This window comes from Anas acuta, chromosome 26 (assembly GCF_963932015.1).
Source record: "Anas acuta chromosome 26, bAnaAcu1.1, whole genome shotgun sequence".
Taxonomy (NCBI): Eukaryota; Metazoa; Chordata; class Aves; order Anseriformes; family Anatidae; genus Anas; species Anas acuta.
Genome location: NC_089004.1, coordinates 2,582,868 through 2,605,663, shown reverse-complemented (window position 1 = coordinate 2,605,663; position 22,796 = coordinate 2,582,868). Strand labels below are relative to the sequence as shown.

General features: G+C 41.9%; 1 protein-coding gene across 3 annotated transcripts in view; it reads left to right on the top strand.

Annotated features, from left to right (window-relative positions):
• The window catches only part of CERS4 (ceramide synthase 4), a 54,448-nt gene that overhangs the window by 21,607 nt on the left and 10,045 nt on the right, over positions 1 to 22,796 (top strand). For all 3 annotated transcript variants that reach the window (XM_068661789.1, XM_068661790.1, XM_068661791.1), the window contains 4 exons: positions 14,582 to 14,699; positions 18,072 to 18,190; positions 20,562 to 20,619; positions 21,698 to 21,748. In XM_068661789.1, coding sequence (XP_068517890.1) covers positions 14,582 to 14,699; positions 18,072 to 18,190; positions 20,562 to 20,619; positions 21,698 to 21,748 — 346 coding nt within the window. The remainder of the gene's footprint in view (positions 1 to 14,581; positions 14,700 to 18,071; positions 18,191 to 20,561; positions 20,620 to 21,697; positions 21,749 to 22,796) is intronic.

Sequence of the window (22,796 nt, the reverse complement as noted above, 5' to 3'; positions counted from 1 at the left end):
CAGCACAGTAAAATTGGGAATTATGTGAAAGCACAGCTAGAAATTCCACAAGGTTTGCTGGCTCTGACTTTCATTAAGGTCTTGAACTACTGCTGTTGCTATAAGCAGTTTAACCATAGTCAGTATTGTGTACTACTGGATATAATTTGCTAGTGGACTAACTGAGTGTTACCTTAGTGTCAGCCATTGTCAGGGCTGCAGAGTAAGACCCCTTTTGAAAATTATCTCAAATGGTCTTCACTGGATTGAAAAATTGCTATTACAAATTGTCTGAAGAGGTGTTCTGAAATAGCTTAGTCAAAATCTATAGTGGTTTTAAGTTTGGAAAGATCTTAAACAAAAAAAAAATTAAATGAAAATTTTTGAAAATTAAGATTTTTCCTTTTCAAAAAGAGTCTGCACAAGAAAATGGTCATAGACATTTCTGAGGGCTCGAAACATGTTTCTTCTCCAGATTCTCTGTGATACAAGGACAAATTGAAAAAGTGTTTAGAAGTAGAATTCTGAGCACTGCTGTGAGAATATTTTTACATAAAAATACTGGCATTAAATTGGGTTTTTACTAAAAACAAATGCATGAATGATTACTTAAAGAATCTTCTTTTGATGATACAAACTTGGAATCCAAGTCTTTTCTTTGTAAATAATATGTTTAGTGTGCATTCCATTAATTCCATGGTTTTTATCCTGCATTTCCCTGAGGACATAAGTGTCTCAGTTACCTCCACTGATGTGGGAACCAAGGTGCTGTAGGTAACCATTAAAACAGAAGTGAATCACATTTCTTTCTTGCTGACCTGCAGGACATGGCTGTATAGAGTACTTCTTTAGGCAGGTACTGTCCTTTGGTCACTTGGACACACTTTCATTGTGAAGCTAGAGATTAAGCCCCAATGTTCTGCGTTGGCTAGAATAGTCCTATTGTGAGCTCTTCAGTACAGGGAAGACATGGACATGAAGAAGGATCTAGACATCTCAGTGATGCCCAGTGACAGGACAAGAGGCAGTGGGCACAAACTGAAACGTATGATATTCTATCTGAACACAAGAAAACACTTTTTAACTGTGAGGGTGGTCAAACATTGGAACAGATTCCCTGGAGAGGGAATGGTCTCCGCTTGTGGAGACACTGGAAACCCAGCAGGACACAGCCCTGAACAGCTTGCTCTAGCTGACCCTGCCTGAGCAGCAGAGTTGGACTGGATGATCTCCAGAGGCCACCTCCAGCTTCTATGATTCAGTGTTTTTGCAACTCTGTCCCTTTATTCCTCTCCCCCCTGCCATACTGGTCCTAGTCAGCCTACATATCTTTACCATCTCCTTTAAGATGCTCCTGACCAGATCAAAAGATTCTTATATTTCCTTTCCAAGTTCTACCTAAGTTGGGAGAGTTTCCACAGGCGTAGGCCTACTCATGCATTTTAAAACTGTTTTGATTCACAGACTTCATTAAATAAAAGCTTCTTGTCACACCCTTAGGAAAGATAATATCTCAAGCCCATTTTACAGGTCCAGGAACCCTGTAATCATACCACCATCTTACCTATGCAAATTACAAACTAGTGTTCTGAGCTATATTCTTGTTTGTCCTAACTCTCCGCAGTCATTTATTTCAGCATGAAGTTTTCTCATTCTTAATAATTACCATTTCACATTCAGTTCATCCTGGAGAAGAAAGGTTCCCTTAGAGAATGGGAGGTATGAATCAAGTCCTCTGTTTCTCCGTTACCTTGCGTATACAATAGGGTTAGGACCGTTTAAACTCATTTGCACAGAGTTTTGAGAATTGCAGATTGAAAGGATGGGTGTTATTCTCCATGTAGATGGCCATAACTTTGTAGCTTTATATACCTGTGGGTCAATATGAGTGTGATTTCGGAGAACATAAGTAGGCTAACAAGTTTAGATTCAATGGCCTTAGCTTGGCCTCTGGCAGTTGATTCTACCCTCATCTGTTACTTGCAACTGTGCATCAGCATTTTTTTCTCTAGATGTGCACCTTCTTCCTTGTGGTGCCTGCCCTAGGATTTCAGAAATGCTGTAAACTGTCACCATTACCTGGGTCAGAATTCCAAGAAAATACAAAGAAACGAGAAGTTCAGAGAAGGTTCTGCACACCCTGATTCACCAACTGCATCAGACACCATGCTTGGCAGTTTTTAATGGTGCCATCTTCTTATTTTGGAGATTAAACCCAGGAAAGACCCTGCTACCTTGAGCATGTTTATTCCTCTCCTTGGCACCTGCTGGCTGAACTTGGAAATCCCGAGACAGCAGTGTCTGACAACCAGTTACTGTGCATTAGGTGGTGGCTGTGGGAAGAGGCTATGCAGTAGCTGGGTGGGGCCTGGGAGAGCTAAGGAGGTTGTGGGTGCAGCCCTAGGGGAAAAGAAACAACTCACACTTCTGTGAAGCAACTCCTCTGTGAGCTTGTTTGCTCTGGATAAGTTGGGAAAATATGGGGCATTCGGTGCTGATGAGAGCAGAATGCACGCTCCTAGCCCCTGCCACAATATTGAAGCAGGTGCTGGGGGAGGTCGGTAGTTCTGTCCTGACTAGAGAGAGGACCTGGAAGTTGAGAAGCCCTTTCTCTAACAGTTCCAGATTGTGTTTATGAGAATGAGGAATGTCCTGCACCTGTATCTGGTGCCTGTTTAAACTCGCATACCCATACTTGTGCTTGGGATTGCCCCAACCCAGATGCAGGACCTTGCACTTGGCTTTGTTAAACCTCACGAGGTTCACACAGGCCCACCTCTCAAGGCTGCTCAGGTCCCCCTGGATGGCATCCCTTCCCTCCAGTGTGTCAACCACACCACACAGCTTGGTGTCATCGGCAAACTTGCTGAGGGTGCACTTCATCCCACTGTCCATGTCCCCAGCAAAGATGTTAAACAGCACCAGTCCCAATACCGACCCCTGAGGAACACCACTCATCACTGATCTCCACTTGGATGTTGAGCTGTTGACTGCAACTCTTTGGGTGTGATCATCCAGCCAATTCCTTACCCAGTGAGTGGTCCATCCATCAAGTCCATGTCTCCAGTCTGGAGACAAGAGACAAGTTTTATAATGTTTGAAACTTCACAGAATTGTAGGGATTGGAAGGGACCTTGAGAGATCATTGGGTCCAACCCCCAAAATGAGACTTCTTTCAAATGATGGACTTCTTTCCATCAAAGTAAATTTCTTGGAGTTTGTGGTTATGAAGAAATCACAACTTTTATTGCAGTGTTTCTTGCCCATGTTGTTAAGAAAATATGGAAACTGAAGTGCTTTCAGGCTAATAAGGGAAAAAGTTGGTAAACAAAATGTATGTACATTTTAATAGTTCTGATTTTAGACTTGACCTTTGATTTTTGGTAACTGAAAGTCATTGTCAGTGCATTTGAATTCCAATAGCTTCCAAATTGTAGTACAGGAGGATTATATCTGAGAAGACTGTGTGCAGAGGAGGGTTTTCAAGACACCAGGTTCAGTATCAGCCAGGAGACACTCTTGTTGCAAGTAAGGCAAACTGCATCTCAGGCCATATTAGAAGGAGCTTGGACAGCATATTTAGAGGTTGTCTCCCCCTCAGCTTGGCACTGTTTGGAGTGTATCTCTGTACTGTGTCCAGTGTAGGGCCTCACTTAAAGAGGGAGAGTACAGAGACTGGAGAGGTTCCAGGGGTGTACTGCAGGATGGTCAGGACCTGAGGCACACGTCTTGTGAGGAAAGGTGTAGGGAGCTGGGTTGGTTTAGTTGAGTGAAGAAAAGGCTAAGGATCAATCTGATGGTAGCCTAGAGCTACTTGGAGGGGCTTTACAAAGAATTTTTAAGTTCTTTGGAAAACAAAGCCAAACTCTTCTTGGTGTTGTCAGGTGGTATGAAAAATGGTAAAGGCTAGAAAACTGCATCTTGGAAAATTCAGTTTGGTCATCAGGAAGAATTTCTTTTTCCAGGGAGGGTAGTATAGTCCTGGAACTTAACACCATAAAGGTGAAGGATCTCTGTGCTTGGTGTCCTCCAGACTCTTCTGTGTTGCATTTACAAGACTTAATGTTGAAATCTCTTTTGCCCTGATCTGGTGTTAGCAGTGGTCCTGCTCTGAGCCAGTAAATGTAGAAAAAGGTTTTTAATAGGAGAAAATGATAAAAGACATCTCAAACCTTACACACCCCAAGGTGGTTCTAGATTCTTTGAGAAATAGCTGAAACAGGCACAAGTACAGAGCCTGAAATTCTAGCCTGTGAAGCACTTTTCTGAAGGAAGCTAAGGGCTAAAACAAGCTCTGAATTGCATGGAGTTCTGTTCAAATGCACAGTGGGTGTCATTGCTGTTACAAGTCCTCAATCTAAATTGTTTTTTTTGTCCATTCATTTCTACGTTTTCTACTTGGACTGCAGTCTCTGAACCCATTCATGATTCATATGTGTTTCTTAAGGACTTGGCTTGCTTTCAGGTGTTACACAAATATCAGTCATTATAAAATATATGTCAAAATCAAAGCATTCTGTCTGAGCAAAAACCTGAGGAAACTCATGAATCTTTAGTTGTCACCAGCACAAAATAGAAGACTCAGATAATTATTTGGTTTTAAACTTTTAAAATCTTTAGTAAATAGAACCATAGGTTCTAGTCTAGGTTAGCTACAATCAGCATAAATAAATTATCTGTACTATATATATGCATACATATATGTGTGTTTGCATATATGCATACATACTTTGATACTCTTATATCAGTTTAATCCTGGACTATATAGCATTGGTAATAATTTAGTACTCATTTAAATACGGTTCTATAAACAACATTGATGCTTTTAAAGGTGGTGATCATAGATTTCACTGCCTGTTTGCAGAACAACTTTGCTAGTGGGAAGTGAGTGCTGTAGGTAAGGATGTTTTGGTGAGAAGAATGAACATGTTGCCAAATACTGTTGCTTTGGAAGGAGATGCAATGACAAGAGCCAAAATGGAGAACTTCTGGGTGGTTCCCCTACTAACTGGTCCTTCAAATGTTTGGTAGCATGTAGAACAGCACTTGAGAAAAGGCTCTCTTACATTTGTCAAGTGATTCTGTCAAACCTTCAGGTGCACTTGTATATTCTGCTTCCTCTGAGCTGCATGGGCTGTGAAGAAATGTCTTAAGTCATGGGGAGATTGATTTTTATTTTTTTTTTGCATTCAGTTCTGAAATAAGTGAGAGGGGAAATGGGTGCTGTTCTGAATGCAGTGAGGGAGAGCCAAACCTGCTAAAAATCAGCAGCTGAAAGTTGGCTTGTTACATCCACAGCCTGTCCCCATTAACTTCACATAAAGCCTTGCATTATTGTCAAAGCTGTATGTGATACTATCTGGTGCCTTTGCTCATTTTGTACTCTGCCTGTTGATTCTCCTCTGCCCTGTATTAAGATCAGCAAATTCAAGGTTGCTGTAGTCCAGGTTATAACACCTTTCTCTCTTCTGTCTGTTCAAGGACAGAAGTGGTGCACGGTAAGCCATTGAATAGGAGCCAGAGACAATTCAGTTTTAATTAAATTATTTGAAGTTGCAGAAATGAAAAAAAGGCAGCTTCAGCTATGGAGCTCCCTCTGCCTCGGTTATCCTCTGCTAGGCTGCCTCTGTGCTTCTAAGCACAGAGTGCCCTAAGTTTGGAATGGAAACGGTACTGGTAGAGCAAACTGTGGCCTTCTGAAAGCCAAGTGTTCCTTTACTGAGTCCATTTCATCACCAGGGGTTGGGAGACACTATCTCACAGTGAGATATTCTTACTATTCTCACAAGTGATTCTGCTGCTTTGCCTTCAAGATCCAGAGTAAAGTGGTAAGTGATACATATTATCACTCAGATTTGTGAGAACGTGGGATTCTGGCATCCCAGCATCTCTGAAGGCAGTAGATGTGAAGAATTGGGTCGTTTTTTCAAAAAAAAAGTTTATGAATGTGATAGTATTTAGAGATGTGCAGCATCTTACCTCAGGTTATCTTCAGATTTCCTTCAGGCTACTGCTTCATGATCCTATTCTAATATCTACATTCTCTTACCATTTCCCTCAATTCAAACAAAATATTTTTGTTCTTTTGTGTATGTTCACCACAGGTTGACACAGGATGAATCTAATGTTGTGTAAGCTGACAGGTGAGGTTAATGAAAAGGTAAATGATGTTTAAAGCACAAAAGACTGTAACAAAGATCTGCCAGTTCACAGTCTTGTGGTTTAATTTTCATCCATCTTGCCAGATAGTGAACTGCCAATTAAATCCTACCTTGTGGATTTCAGAAAACTGGTTTGCAGTCAATCAGAAATGACATCTTCATCTTTGTTGGCGGCCGTGGTTTCTCTGGCTGAAGCCACACTGCTTTAGAGGTTTCCTTTCAAATCTTGATGTTAGTTCATGCTCCATCTTCACAGGACACCAGGGAGAGCAGCATAAGAAGTCCAGATCAGTAATTAGGTCAGATCTGCTACTCCCCTTGATCAGCAGTGAGCCCCAGTGTAGGCGTTTGGGGAACTGAAGTTCTGGTTCCTGAACTTCCAGTGTCCTGTTAAGCCATCTTTTCAAGCAATCTTCTTTAGCCATAAAGGTTGGTATCTTTTGGTTTTCAATGAAAGGTAACCTTCTGAGGAAGCTTTCTGATTTCCTTCTGATCAGTTTTGGCTTCATAAGACATCCAACTTCTTCAGCTTTTACAACCTCACTATAAATGCATTTATAGTAAGGACAGAAGTATTTCATGGAGATAGCTTATACTTGCAGATTGTAGTGTGAATTTCTGCAGAAACATCCACTCAGAATTTTCCAATCCATTTGCCTTCAAAGGCAAACCATGCAACTGACTTTATTATTACAACAAAGTAATTCTTATTATCTGGAATAAAACCTTATGGAAAACAACTACTCCAATCTTTAAAAAAAAAAATAATGATGCAATTTATTTAATTGTCTCCTAGCACATGCTCAGGTACAATTGAGATGAGTACAATGTAAGCTTTATATCAGAGTATAAACGTACAGAGCTTCAGATTTCCACTAGCACTCAGAATTAGCCCATGGGCAGTTGGGGATATAGAGGACCCTGGTCCACATTGCTGCTGGGTGAACCTGGCTTATAGAATATCACTGTCTAGCTCCTTAAGTGGTGAATTTGTTTGTGTACTGCTCATTCTTCATCTGGTGGAGAATTCAGCTGATGTGGACTTGTTTTTCAGAACTTCTTGGCTGCTGCTGGGGACAATAGATGTCTGTCATCACTGCTGTTACCAGTGCTTGGCAGCATGAATGGGAGAAGTGAGAGAGAAAACCAGTAAAAAGAATGATCTCTCTTCAAGTTGAAAAGCGGCTTCTGTCTTCCCTTTTGCTGATCCTGTGACACAGATTCGAAAACACTGATGAATTTCGGTCTCCTTGTAGCAAAAAGTTACAATGATGCTACAAAACTAGTAATAATTTATCCAGATTGTGCAGAATTCAAGATAAATGGTGCACAAAGTACTGTTTGATGCCTATTTTAAAAGCACATTCACTCTCTGAGACACAGTAGCTCATTCAGCTGCAGCCTGTCTCATCCTAGCTGTAGCTGCAGCTTGCATAATTCAACAGAAGTGAGGGAGGGGAGCCCCCATAGCAATAACTTTATGGTTTGATTCCCGTCCTATATGGTGAAGAAATGTAGGGAAAGGTACTCTGAAAGCTATAGAATTAGGGCTGCATATACATTTCCTGTGGTCCAGTGATTTGAGTCTGTTTGATTTCCAAAGATAAATATACAAATCTGACCAAAGCTTTCTTGCATTTTACTAGAATTGAGATAAACGAGCACAAATGCCTTAGCAACTTCTTGCTTTTTGAAAGTATGCGGGAGATAGCCGTGCTCTGCCGTGAGTGCTCCACATCTGAATCAGCACTTGTACACTCTGGCCTGGTTAGAAGGACATCCCTGGAAACCAATCCTGTCTGGCCTAGACTAATTTCAATGCTCCTTTATGAAATTAGCTTGCATGACTTTCTCTTCCTCAGCTTTTGAAGTGGTAGGTGACTACTGGTTAGCCTAGGGACTCTGCCGAGCAGCTACAATGGAGGGATGACAGCACAGATCCTTGTGGTACTGTTTTTAGCCATAGGGTGGACATCAGGGGTACCTAAAATGTGGTGCTCTTGCAGTCACCTCATGTGACCTTGTTCCACCAAACCCCCTAAGGAACACCAGAGTGTTTTCCTTGTAACCTGGCCGTTGTTTTGCTTTGTTTTGTTTTGTTCCTAACTCTAGAAGACCATCCATAGAGATCACGTCACCCTTTTGCATGCACTGAACCGTGAGGGTGGTTGCTCCTGTGCCTGCTCTCTGTGTGAGGGTAGCTCCTGGTTTTTCTCTCTGCCTGTGGTCATTGTCAAAGACCTGTTCCAATGCAATCTGTATCCAGCAACAGCCACTTCTCAGGCCTGCTGTGAGGTTTAAGGGGTGGTGAGTGTCATTGCCCTCAAGGAACAGGCCCTGCCTCAAGAAGACCTTACAGATTTCTTGGTAGTTCCTAATCTGCATGAGTCCATGGCTCCATCTCTCTCCAGGGTTCTGCTGAACCGTTCAACCAAGACAGTTGTATTGTTCCTTTTATTTTGTATGGTAATAACTTGCTCTGTTTCTTGCTCTACCAGATTGTTAGGCAAGTTTATTCCTAGAAAATCTGTGTTAGCATATTGCTTTACATGGGTGAAGAGCCTTTGGGCCCTTCTGATAAAGGATATGTAGTGAGTACAAGGAATTGCTTTTTCAGTTAAGCTGTTGCTCTGAGCTTGCCCCTTCAAAAATGATTCAGAGGCTCTTTTAATAGCAGTCTGGCTTATGTTCTCTGACCTGTAGTGTCTGTGATTCCTGCATTGACACTGAGATATTTTTATACACAGAGACAAACAATTGGAATATGTACTACCCACAGACAATAGCCTACAGATAACGTATCAGGTTACTGTGGGCAGAGCAGGGGAAACAAAACACTGTGTCCTGAGCTTCTTCAGTAAGAGCTGTTAGAACAAGCTACACGAGATTTCGCTTTTTGTTCAGAGAGGAGTTTGTTCCCTCCCACTCTAACATTTGCCCTAGAATTTCTATGCCTGTTTGGGCAGCAGCTGCTGAACGGCAGTGAGCTGCAGCTGAGTTTGTTACTAGACATCTCCCCTGGCTGGGCTCAAAACGAAGGCTTACAAAGATTTGCAGCTGAGTGTCACAGTGAAGCACAGACCAGTCTGGCAAATGGAAAGGGAAGCTGATGTTAAAATGGGAAGGAGGCACGCACAAAGCCTCAAGGAAGTCTAGCTTGGGTATCCTGAAAGATTCACTTTGTCTCAGAAATTACAGGTATAATGCAAGAAGTGTTGTCTCAGTCCGGGACCTGGTTTATGTAGGAGTCAAGCTGCATGGAGACAACTTAAGGACAGATTGATAATGGCAAGGAATTATTCTCCTTGCTTCGATTATCCTATTGGTTCCTTCTGGTGGCAAAATCCATAAATCTGCTGATTTTCTGTGCTTCTTTCCTTGGTAACCTCATGGGACAACATACTAATTGCAGCCTCTTAGAAAACAAGCTGAAACACTTAAAAGGCACAGTGAACTGCTCTGTGTTTGTGATTTGACATTAGCTTTAACCTTGCTGCAGAGAGAGCTGAAATAGCTCACTTCCTGAGTCTTTCCTTGTGAGATTCCTGCTTTTCAACAAAGCAGGGTGGGAAGAGGAGGATTTGGCATCAAGTTTGCATATGAAAAAGGGAGCTCCCCTGCTGATGCACATGATAGAGCAAAATAAAAAAAAAATAAGAATTGCCTCTACGCTGTTGTGCAATAGTGGAAGTTAAGAACAAGCTTCTCAAGCTCCTTAGTAATTTAGGCCAAGTTTTGTTGGCCTAAATCTTGTCAAGAAGGCTAAGGATCAACACAGTAATTTACAGAGGATCAAATGCTAGGGAATGAAAGAAGAGATCATAAACAGTCTTACTCACAAACGAAATGTGTTATTAACAGATACACAAAAATAACAGTATAACTTTGTTTCCTATCCATATATATTTTTGTATTCATAAGCTGTTATTGTAAGACTTTACAAAATAATTATTTTAATTAAATTGTGGTATGTTTGTTTAGTAAAGTAGATGGAAGTTACCTGGAATTTTTTACCTCTCTGGCTCAATCAGTATTTAAGTATTTTCCTCCAAGTGGAATGGTATAAACCTGAAAAACTTAGGGCAAATGTTCCAAAATACCAGAACAGAATTCTCCAGTGTCCAAGAAATCTCCAGGACCCTGTTAATTCAGATGTAGCAGAGCATATTGCCAAAGAAGGGCAGCAGACTGTAGCCCATTGAATATTAATTCTCCCAAGTAAGTAAATGATTGATAATTTCTATTTACATACAAAACAAAGTGCCTGTTGTAAACTGGTGCATTTCTCCATGGCAACTACCTCTCATGGGAGCATGGCTGTAAATCCGGACTATTAACAAAAATAATAATAAAAGACTATTTTAAGTTATTTTAAACATACTCCCAGTTTAGTCAGAATGATTAGGTCTTTTCTTTAGGAGGGTTGCGATAGTATATGAGCTATGTTTTGTGCATTAAAAGAAAGGAATAGCGTTGAACTGCTCAGAACAGATGAACTCAGAACCAGAAGAAAGGTGGAAGAGAAGACCATTTTCAAGTATTTAATTTTGAAATGTATTTTTCTGCGATTCATTTTCCACAGAGATTTTTGTTACTGATTGGTAATCAAGAAGCATCTGAAAACAACTTCCTCTTAGGTGCTTTAGGCATGTATTTGGTGCAAAGATTTAAGCTGGCTGTTTTGTGTAATATAGCTTTGACAGCTTCTTGACAGCATCCTCTTGTAACCACAAGAAAGTTGACGATATTATAGGATCACAGAGGTAACACTTTGCCACTGGAACGTATGGGTCTTCAAGAGATTGTGCAGTTCGAAGAGTAGAAGTGTTGGTTCCTACAGACACTGGTTCTCCATTTCTTGGTGCTAGAAGATATTTGCAGAGTGACACCCTTATAAATTCAATTACATTTGTGGAAAATAAACTCACAAAAGCTAAATTATTTCCTGTGTCTCGTACTATCTCTGAAAGCCTCTGCAAAGGGGCATAGCCCAGTCTTGCAAGGTGAGGGAGTGTGGACTTAGGCCCCTCCATGATTAATCCATTTAATTTCAGCTTCATCAGGTTTTGCACAAAATAGTTTGTTCACTGGTGATTACTGAATTGAATTCCTTACTATGAACTTCCCCTTGTAAACCTTGAAGTTAGAGAAGCTATCTTCACCTCAACCTTTCTGAAGAAGGAATAGGTTTGAGATAAAAGACATCTCATGGACTGTGTCTTGCCTTACCTAGCTATGGAAAGCTGTACAATTAGTCCTCAGGCTTTCTGCTTCCATATTCCGGACAGATGATAAGCTTCCATGATGAGACCATCTCTGCAACTGAGGTGATGAATCTGTGATGTTGAAATCAGTACAAACATCATCCTCTTTGAGTTTGGAACAAGATTCAACTGAAAAGTGAGTCAGAGCATACATCCAACATGTACAAACCTCCCTTAGGAGGAATTTCAGGGTTTGATTTCCCAATTGTGTTCATAAAAGTAGGATTGGTCCTATAATTCATGGTTAAACTCAAAACCTCAACAACAAAGTAATTGTAGCTCTGGTTAATCACACCCTGTCCTCATCAACTGCAACTGGCTTGTTTCTGTTACAGTGAGATTTTATACCATGACCATAACAAACCAACAGGAAAGAAAGAGAAAAAGATTAATCTAAATTAAGGCGTCATGCAGAATAGTTGAAATAGTTTTTCAAAAAAAGAACCAAACTTGTTGGCAAGTTGCCCTGACACCTGGCAGGAACGTTCTCTTTCCCTTTAAGGTGCTTGGAAAATTTTAGACCAGTTTCTGATGTGGACTGATAAGAAGCTGCAGTAAGTTTCTTCCTGAGCAGCAGAAATTTATTACATCTTCATCTTCAGAGGAGCTTCAGAGGAACCACTTAAGAACCAAGACCTAGTGCAGATCTTAGGGCAAATGTTTTCTCCATTTCTGTATAGTTATGGATATCCTTGAAATACTTTGTCATTGTTCTTAGCACAGGAGGGGCTGTCTAATACCACTGTTAACTGTTGCAGCAATGCCAAGATGCTGCTGAGTTTCACTAAAACTAATGAGAGCTTACACAGAGTGTGATACCTGTGTGTCTTGTAGTTAGAAAGTAGCTAGCAATCACACATAACCACTGAACCCCCTCTTATGGTAGAAATACATATTTTTCAGTGGTCTTGGTACATCTTTGAATGGTTCTTTAGCCAGTGATGTTAAAGGAATTTCCCAGAGAAGATGGAAAAGAACAACTGGAATATGGAGCTGGCCATGGAAAAGAATGGTTGAAATCATCTGTTATATGAGGGAGCTAAATGTACAACCATTCTGTGTTTTATGCCTTAATATAATAGAAGTTACAAAATTCCTTAGGTAGGTAATCTCTTCAGAAAATTGCTTCTGAAACCTGTTTACTAAATGAAGATAAAAGTCAGAAGAACGCTCTGGTAGGATACTTGATCTAGAATAGTTCCTAAACACACAAATGTATGGAGTGGCTATATGGCTAGAAGAGATCACAGGCAGCCATACCATATAATCCCAGTTATAAACATACCACATACAGTTTTTAAGTAAAACGTCTTTAAACACCTATGTAATGATGTAACTTCCACAACTTTATTGCTCCCATGAAAAAAAAAATGTTGTTTGGTTTCTGAATTATTAGGGATAACTGATCAGAGCTGCTGCTTGTACAGAACGAAGATGAACCAGGCAGAGCAGGCCTGCATCTCAGCACTCTCTACCTTTGCATGGTATTCATCAGCTCGTAACCACCCTCAACGCCAATTTACAGTTGCTAAGTTCAAGGGAGCTGTTAGCACTTAGAGCAAAATTTTCTTTTTTCTCCAAAATGCAGAGAGAAGGTTTTCCAATGATTTTACATGTATGATGATCACTAGCAGGAATATATGCCCTTGGTGGAAGAGCATCAGGCCAGGGAAAACATAAGCAAACTGGACATGCATAAGACCTCATGTGATGCACCTGCAAGTGCCGAGGGGAGCTGGCAGATGTCATTGCAAGGCCAATTTCAATATTTTTTGATTGATTGTGGCAACTAGGAGAAATGCCTAAAGACTAGAAGAAAGCAATGTCACTCCTATCCTTGACAAGAGCAAGAAGGAGGACATGGGGAATCATAAACTCATAGAATATCCCAAGTTGGAAGGGACCCACAAGGATCATCCAAACACAGAAGGTTCCGTCTGAACATTAGAAAGCACTGTTGCACTGTGAAGGTGACAGAGCACAGGACCAGGTTGCCCGGGGTGGTGGTGGAGTCTCCCTCGTTGGAGCTGTCTGGAAATGGTCCTGGGTGACTGGCTGTAGGCCAGAGATCCTTGCCAATCTCAGCCATGCTGGGATTCTATGAACAGTGCTGAAAAGTTCTAGGCAGACACTCCACTCTTTTCGGCTAATGAGATTAATTGCATGCCAGTGGCAATGTGTAAACGGTAGTGACTTATAAGAAACAACTAATTCTATGATTCTATGAACTAATTCTCCAGAAATGCAAGGAGCAGGCAGTTAAACTGGGCCTTTTTTGCAATTCTGATTTGCCAAGTTTCCTGTTTGTGCAGTGTTCATGCGGTACCTCACTTCACACCATTTATGAAGCTATTTCCTATGGTTAAGGAGGAAAAGAGGGTTTGTAGTGGAGAAGTTTAGTTGTTGAGCACAACAATTCTATGCCTAGTCTTGCCACCTGTTTGAAACTTTTTTCTATTTATGCAGATATTTTTCTTTGCATTGTTTCGCCATGAAAGGCTAAAGGTGCACAGCAAACATAAGCAACTATGCCTTGTGGTTATGTTTTTAGTTGTTATGCTCTTATGTTCCCACTGTTTGGCATGCTTTAAGAGAAACTGAGGAAAGTTTTTCCAGTAAAGACCAAGGGGCTGTGGTGGTTTTACCATGCTAGGCAGCTAAACACCACAGGGGCCTCCTGTTTTATCAGGATATTTATTGATCCTCTTGATCCTGAGCCAAGTCTGTAGTTCACATGGGTCCTCTGTATGTTTAACATCAAAACTAAACAGTGTTGAGGCCTTGTCATCAATGTGGTACTCTGCATAAGCTACAAGCAAGCCAAAGACCAACAGCAGGTATGACGGCTGTCTCTACAAGCCTGGGCTTCATGCCATAATCTGGGACGCCCAAACATAGTTGATTTGAAAGCTGACAAAGCAGGATGTAGCATTTCCAACCTCAGTCAGTGTTGTGTATTGCAACACTGAGCTCAAGGCCTATAGCATAGAAGCCCCACTGTTTCTATTGTAACTTTTTTTACTCAAGTTTCTTTATTTTCCTTACCTGCTTGACCCAAAATTGTCGGAGATAACTGTGAGACACAACTGTTAATGTACTACACCATGTTGTACGGTGCTGCAGTATCAGAAATCACTGTTCTATTTTGGGCTGAACCTTGAATCTTTTCTCTTGCAGAGCCATAGCCCTGCCCCTTGGTGCCAAACTGGGTGTGAGGGACAAGCAGAGACCAAATGCTCAGCCTAACCCCATACTGGAAACATTCTACAGTACGCACTGCAAGAACCCTAAAGAAGTGAGTCTTTCTTCTTTGCTTTCCTCTAGATTTAGCCCTTGTATCTTTACCTAAATAACATCACATTGGGAATCCTGAAGTTTGGTGATGCCACTTGGAAACTCAACAAAGCAGCAGGAACCTCTGTAGCACTGGCCGGCCGCCTGACACCGACTAGGCATGGTGATCTTCCTGCAAATGCCATCAGTCATCAGCTCTGCTTCTGAACATGTGGGAATAACAGCTTTCCACAGATAGCACTCCAAAAAATTAAATCTCAAACTTGTTTGGACAGGAAACTCCTCTCCCAAAGGAAATAATGACAACTCCTGTTTGTTCGTTTGCCTTCTTTTCATATATTAGCAAATCACTGTCACATCAACTCCCTTGAAGTGACTTCCCTTGTTGCTAGTCCTTGAAGCATAGCACATGTGGATTGCGTGATTCTCTTAGTTCAGGGAGGCAGGTTATTCTGTTGCTGTGCAATCCACCAGTTTGAGATTGGCCTTTTAGGAAGCCGACTAAAATCCTGTCTGTCGTTAGAGACAAAGTAAGGAGCACTAGAAAACTGCAAACACAAATGGTAGGTAGTTTTCCCTTGGGAGAAAAAAAGAAATCTTGAAGATCTTGGCAGTATAATTCAGTTATAATGGCTGCTGCTGAGGGAAAAAGCATTGGAAGGATAGTATATAGTTAAGCTGAATTTGGATTTAGCCTTGACAGTGGAGACCCTGGATGTAACCACTGTGGTAAGTAAGCGAATCACTGTGGTGATTCCACACTGATGGCTAGCTAAACTCCACCCCACCAATTTCTCACTCCCCCTCCTCAATAGAACAGGGGGAGAAACTATGATGGAAAAGGACTCAAGAGGTGAGATAAGGACAGGGAGAGGGAGATCACTCACCAACCACCATCTCAGGCAAAACAGGCTCAACAGAGGGAGAGAAATGTAATTTATAACCTATTACTAACAGGCTAGAGCAGCGCAAAAATACACTAAAATTATCTCCCTCCATCCACCTCTTCTACCTCCTCCTCACAGGCAGCGCAGGGGAACAGGGAGGTGGTCAGTCTGTAACACTTCCATCTCTGCCACTCCTTCACAGCCACTCTCTTCACCTGCTCCAGCGTAGGATCCCTCCCATGGGATGCTGTCCTTCTCAAACTGATCCTGTGTGGGCTTCCCACAGGCAGCAGCTCTTCAAGAACTGCTCCCACATGGCTCCGTACCATGGGGGCCATCCATCAGGAGCAAAATGCTCCAACATGCGTCCCCCATGGGCGGAAGCTCCCCCCAGACCCCCTGCTCCTGCGTGGGCTCCTCTCCACGGGCTGCAGCTCTGGCCCAGGGCCTGCTCCTGTGTGGGCTCTCCATGGGTCGCAACCTCCTTCAGGGCACATCCTTCAGGTTCCACAGGGGGCTTCTCCATGGGCTGCAGCATGGAGATCTGCTCCATGTGGGACCCATGGGCTGCAGGGGGACAGCCTGCTACACCAGGGGCCTCTCCACAGGCCACAGGAGAACTTCTGCTCCATTCCTGGGGCACCTCCTGGTGTCCTTCACCAACCTTGGTGTATGCAGGGTTGTTACAGTCACTCACTCCTCTCTCCCAACTGCTGTGGCAGAGTAGTTTTTTTTTTCCCTTCTGCAATGTGCTATTCCAGAGGCACAACCAGCATTGCTCATGGCCCAGCTCTGGCCAGCAGTGGTTCCCTTTTGGAGCCAGCTGGAGCTGGCTCTGATCTGACCTGTGGCAGCTGCTGGGCTCTGCTCACAGAGGCCACCACTGCAGCCCCCCAACTACCAAAACCTTGCCATGTAAGCCCAGTGCAATCACATTTATTTTCAGTGCCTTTTTGAAGGCTTTCTTGGCCTTGAAGCAAAAGCTATTAGCCACTACCAAAGACATATGAGCAGGGGTTCCAGTCCTAGTACAAACAAGTAACTGCCTTGATGAGGCTGGTGCAGCATGTTTCATACTGCAGTGGGGCATGTGGAGCCCTGGGACATTCAGTACCTGCTTAAAAGTAAAAGAATAGAGGCGAAAATAAAAATGAAGGCATTCATCTTGGTTGTGCTGCCAGCCCTTTTCCTTAGCAGATGGAAGGAATGTTCTCAGAACACTTGCCATAGTCCCTGATCTTCCTCTTGCCTGTCTGAGCGATCCACAAGTTTCTCAAGAGAACTGCTCCCATTGCAGAGATCTAACTCAAGGCCTACCTTTGGAAGCAGGCTTTCCACACAGCTGTCCCTGCACTCACATTGCACGGAAGGAGCAGAATATCCTATTGAATGTAAAGATATCAGAGTGAATCCTGACTTTGAGACTTCTGACATCATTCTGACTTCCTGACATGGAGAAAGAATTGTGCAGCTGGCTGATGTTTTACTGACTCAATTCACTGGTTGCATCTTGGTCTTTTAGCTTCCTCCCTCTCCTGTGAGCGCTCAGACTCCTGCTTATGATTCAGCTTTTACAAGATGTGATTTTGCTCTTCTCAGCAGCCATCTCCTTGGGAGGAATACCGCATTATGGAGCAGTTGGAGAATATAAATCAATGTCTCCACTTGACTCCACCGCAAGAACAAAAGTCACTAAGTAAAAATAGAAAGGAGTATATCTGAAAATGACTAATGGGCACACTTTTTTACAGCACTCTCAGAGTATGTAAATCACTGTCAAATGATACCATTAAAGTAAACACATTCCATGAAAACCTATTGCTTTACTTAAAAAATAAGATTATCATTGATGACACTTAAGAAAGGAATATAAAACATGATGACTTCTTCTGTGTCACGCGCCAAATTCTTTAAGAGCCCAAGGACAAGAAGGAAGGTAATTGCAGTATTTCTCTGAATAACCTGTTGAAAAATTATCCCTACAGGTTTACCACAACAGGATAATATCCGGTAGGAAAATGGTGTTGCCTCTGCTCATGACATTGGTCAGGTTATTCCCTGATATTGCGTCAGAATACTGAAAGGCATGACAAGATTCAGTGTAGAACTTCAAAAGTTATTTAAGCTGCAGTAAAACTTTCTTGGAGTGACAGATGTAAGGGACTCAGTCTCTTAAGGCTGAGGGAAGAAGTGATTGAACAAGAAATACCTGTGAGAAGGGACCAGAGTTTGAAAGTTGAAACTGGAGATGTTTACATAAAACAATAAAACATAAAGTTTTAACGTTTAGTATTAATAACCAGTTGCTTACAAGGGGAAATGAAAGATTTTCTATTATCTGAAATCTTTATAGTAGGGATGGACAGCTTTTTGAAAGATGCTTCAACTTGCACTGCTTGTTCTGTGGTGGCTCAAACCAGATGGCCGTGTCCCCATGATGACTTTCAAACCTGAATCTGAACCCTGCTTCCTCGCCTGTTTTCCAGAGTGAGCTGATCAGTTTAGCCAAACAGTGCGACCTGCCAGTGAGAAAGGTGGAGAGGTGGTTCCGGCGCCGGAGGAACACTGACCGACCGAGCCTATCCAAGAAGTTCTGCGAGGCCTGGTGAGCAGGAGCAGAAGCCATCAGCTGCAGGGGCCTTTCAGTGGCACTGAGCTCTGCAGGCAGTTTGCTGCCTCCCAGCCTGCCCTGCACTCCTCCACGGAGAGCATCCTGAGTCTTCCCTGCCCTACCTGATTCTTCTCTGGCTCTGCTGTTGCTTCTCTGTTACTGAATCATTCCTTGCTTTTCCCCTTTATTTTCACTCCTAAGGCTCCTTTTACTCCTATCTCACCTTAATCCTTACAGAACACCGGTTTCTGACTTCGTAAGACTGATGCTCTGCTTCAGAACACTATCCTATCTGAAAAACTCCCTATTGTTTTGCTTCCTACTGCTTCCTGCTGCTTTGCTGCTGCTTCCATGCCTCCAAAATAGCCTACCATTGCCTCTCTCTTTCTCTCTTTGCTTCTCTGTGAGCTGATTCTTTCTGCTACATATTTTTTGCAACTGTTCTCCTTTGTATTGCTTTTAAATGTCACAGACACTGGTCTAGACTATATTCTGCTGTCAGTTGACTTCAGCTTCCCTGAAAGTCACAGAACAGAACCCTTTTATAATAGCAGAAAAACCTATGTGAAATCTTTTCCTGGGAGCAAAACTTGGAAACAGCTGTGTGGAAATCCTCATTATATGGAGGCACAAGAAGGTTTGACAAAAGCAGATCATCATTGGGTTCCTCACTTTTTAAGTACTTTAACTTCTGCAGATTAAAAAAAAAAATCTCACGTCAGCCACTTCTGTAAATGTTAATCTTGACTGAGCTTTCCACAGATATTGCAGAGAAATAACCCTGATAGACTTCATCTAGACACACGTTTACTTGTTCAGTGCTACACTTGGAGGCTGTGGTGACTTTACCCATGACAGCCTGTTGTACAACTGAGCTGTAAGCTCTTGTAGCTCTGTGGCTGTCGGTCCTTATTCCTGTGCCTAGGCAATCTTTCTGAGTTGGGATTACCTCCTCGCAAGACGCCAAATGAGTCATTTTCAGGGTCATTTTACACCAAGAAATCAAAGTCTGCAAAGCTCTTCAATAAACTAGTGGTCTACACTAATGTCCATACCCTTGTGAGCAGGTCCCAGATAGTTACCTGAGTCTGTAATTCCCAGATCCCTTGTGGGGGCCCCACTAGGTCCTCGTGCTGGGGCAGTGTTTTAAAATCGCAGCCTGAGGTCTTTACAGATCTCTATCCCATCACATGGTAGACCATCACCCAGCAACTGGTATTCTGCACAACAGTCAGAGCAGTTCCTGCATGTTGGGGTTTGGTGGTTTGTAATTCCTCAGAATTAAATTCAGAGGAATGTCAAGAATCTTTTGGTAAAAATTCAGAAATTGGCCCCTCTTAGAAATATTAGTTTTGTCTCAGCTTTCCACAGAGGAAAAGGATTCTCCTGATCTTAGTTGAAGTGCCTTACTTATGAGTGGCTGCTCTGCTATGCTTGTAAGGAAGTAGATTCATCCAGGAAGGCCACAGAGATGAAGGAAGAGAATACCTACAGTGTCATTCATCTGACTAGAAGTGTGTACCTATAGGGTAGATATCACTTCTGAGCTAATCACCTTGTTGTCCATTTAATATTCAACCTCTAATTCAAAAATCCTGCCTAAAAACCCTAATGGAGAAAACAAAACAAACAGAACTTCTGCTCTCACTGATTATGTCTTTCTTGAAGCTCCTGTTTCACTGACAGATTGAGTCTCTCTCTAAAAATGTTGTATCTTCTGATTTGTTATGGAGATTTTTGGTAATTTAAGGGTTGTTGCAGGCATTTTTACTCCTGTAAAGATTTCCTGTCTTTAATCCATTATTACTCATTTATTCTGTTGGGATAAAATTCCTCTAATTTCTTAATGTATGTGTATACATTCAGTACCACGGGTTTCTGTCCACTGGACATGGCAAACATATTTTATAAGTACTTCTGTGTGGATTTAATGTGGATAAATCATTAGCAGCTCTGACTGAGACGAAACATGACAGTAATCAATTGTTTTACATGATAATGAATTTAGCATGCCTGATCTCCAAAAGCCTATGAGTGAAGTTGGCACTGTTTCAATCTACACGTGCCTCTACTGGTACTGTGAAGAGTTGGGATGATTATCTAGGTGACTTTACTCAGAGATATTCTCATAGTTTCTATCGTCTAAAGCAGAAGAATTGCTCTTCATGGAATCTGTTGAATGTACCAGCATGGAAAAAAAAAAAAAAAAAAAAAAAAAAAAGTTCCTGTTATGTATGATCTGCACAAACTTTGAGCATATTGATGTTTTTCTTTTATTTAGTAGTGTCATTTTTTGAACAAAAGTGATACACAGAATTGTAGCTTTGTGGCTAATGGGGTACTAACACACTTTCTTTGTTTGTAGCTGGAGGTTTACATTTTACGTCATTGCTTTCCTCACTGGACTTGCTGTCCTGCACGACGTGAGTATGCAAACAGTGCCACCTGCTGTTCTCCAGGGACTGCCTGCAGGAATGGCAGATTTTGTTGCCAAACCTGTGCATTCAAACTTTCTTTCAGAGATTTTCCCATCATGTCTTTGTCCTCTGCACAGCACACAATCTTCTGAGATCTATCTATCGAACCATGCTTACTTTAAGAACTCCAACTCAAAACCAAGACTTTTGCTCTTCCTCTGGAAAAGCAGTAGACAACTAGGATTGTGAGATGCTGTCAGCAGTTGTAAAAACACATTTCTGTGATATGGGAGATAAAACATTTATCTGAGACAGGAGCTGCAGGGCCTGTTTCTGTGTTGTATATAGTACTTGTTTAAGGTAAAATGCTTAGGCTTCCTTTGGAGCATGGTCTGCATTTTAGTAATTTTATGTATGTGTTTCCTCTTCTTTACCCAAGATGTGAGAGGGTGAGGTTAATGCCTCTGCCTTTTCTCTGATTTGATAAATAATGATTTCTCTTGATACAAATGGAACAGCCTCAACAGGAGACGACTGAGACTTGAATGATACGAGTTTGAATCTCTGAGGCAGAAGAGGTATAACATATGCTCTAATCCAGACCTGTGGTCACTAAGCTGGGACAAGGGACACTTGTTATCCTCTGGTTGTATTTTAGAGGTTACCCTGGCTCTTTTGCTGAACCCAATTCCTTGGGTGGGCTTTGCAAAAATATTCTACACCGAGACCTGATGTGGTAAATAATGGAAAATCTGCTGATCCCAAGACAGGAGGCATAGACTATACTTGCACCTGCTTGTTTTTGTAACAGCTGAAGAAGCATTGAACTTAGCAACTTTTAAGACAGAATTTAAGGTACTCCGTGAGTCTGCAGATTCCAGGATGAGCTAGCAGTGGAGTGGAGGTATCTAAATCCCACCTATAGTGCTTTTTGATTCTTTACATCAAAATAAAAGGTTATTTTCTATTTCTCTGTTTCCAATAAAACACAACAAATCTGTAGTAGTAACAAGCTACAGGAATTAGGTGGTTGATAAGAGAATTCGTCTGGGATCTTCCCATTCATGTTATATTTTCTTTCCAGAAACCTTGGTTTTGGGACCATAGAGAGTGCTGGACAGGATACCCACAACAGGTGAGTCATCCAGGAGTAAAAATTGTTGTAATAAATCATGTATTCTCTTTAGATATCTTTTAAAAATCAGATTACTTTAGGGACAAAAGAGAGGGCACTGATTGAAATTCAGATTGATAAGCCATAAGAATTCGAAAACAGATCCCTATCAACAGAGAACATCTTAATATTTTGCTCACTCTAGACACAATAGAGGAGGAGTCAGTACAGCAGAAGACAACTCTACAGTAGTAAAGGAAAAGCAAGCCTTCTGACTGGGCGAGCTTAGAAACTGAAAAATAGGGATGCTTCAAGTTTAGTTTATAGAGGAGACTGAAGTTAGAGTAGGACCTTTTGTCCAGGGAGAAGCGAAGACTTCAGTAGAAAGCCTGTAGAGCAGAGGACATGTTCTGAGTGATACACTCCAAAGTAAGCTCATAGAAAATTGTCGGCTAGGCACAAAATATGCTTCTAGGTTATCAAGGAACAAGGACAGCAACAAAAAAGTGAAGTACTGTTTACCCAGCTGCCTCCATCACTATTCTATCTTCTAATTCCAAATCCCCTTGCCATGGGCAGGGACGCCTCCCACTAGACCAGGCTGCTCAAAGCCCCATCCAGCCTGGCCTTGAACACTTCCAGGGATGGGGCATCCACAACTTCTCTGGGCAGCCTGTTCCAGTGCCTCACCACCCTCAGAGTAAAGAATTTCTTCCTTATACCTGATCTAAACCTACCCTAGTTTAAAGCCATTGCTCCTTGTCCTACTGCTGCACTCCACAGAATCTCTCCCCATCTTTCCTTCAGCCCCCTTTAGGTCTACATGCCTATTGGAAGTCCTCTATAAGGTCTCCCTGGAGCCTTCTTTTTTTCCAGGCTGAACAAACCAAACTCCCTCAGCCTGTCTTCATAGAATGGGGCTTCGTGCACTGACACAGGAACCATTACCTGCTCTACTTTTCCCCCTTACGTTTTTATGACTTGTGTATAGCAGCAGCCTTCCAATATAAGATATTACAAAGAGATAAATGTCATTAAAGTGAAAGATCTGATTTTGGCTTTGGAAAAG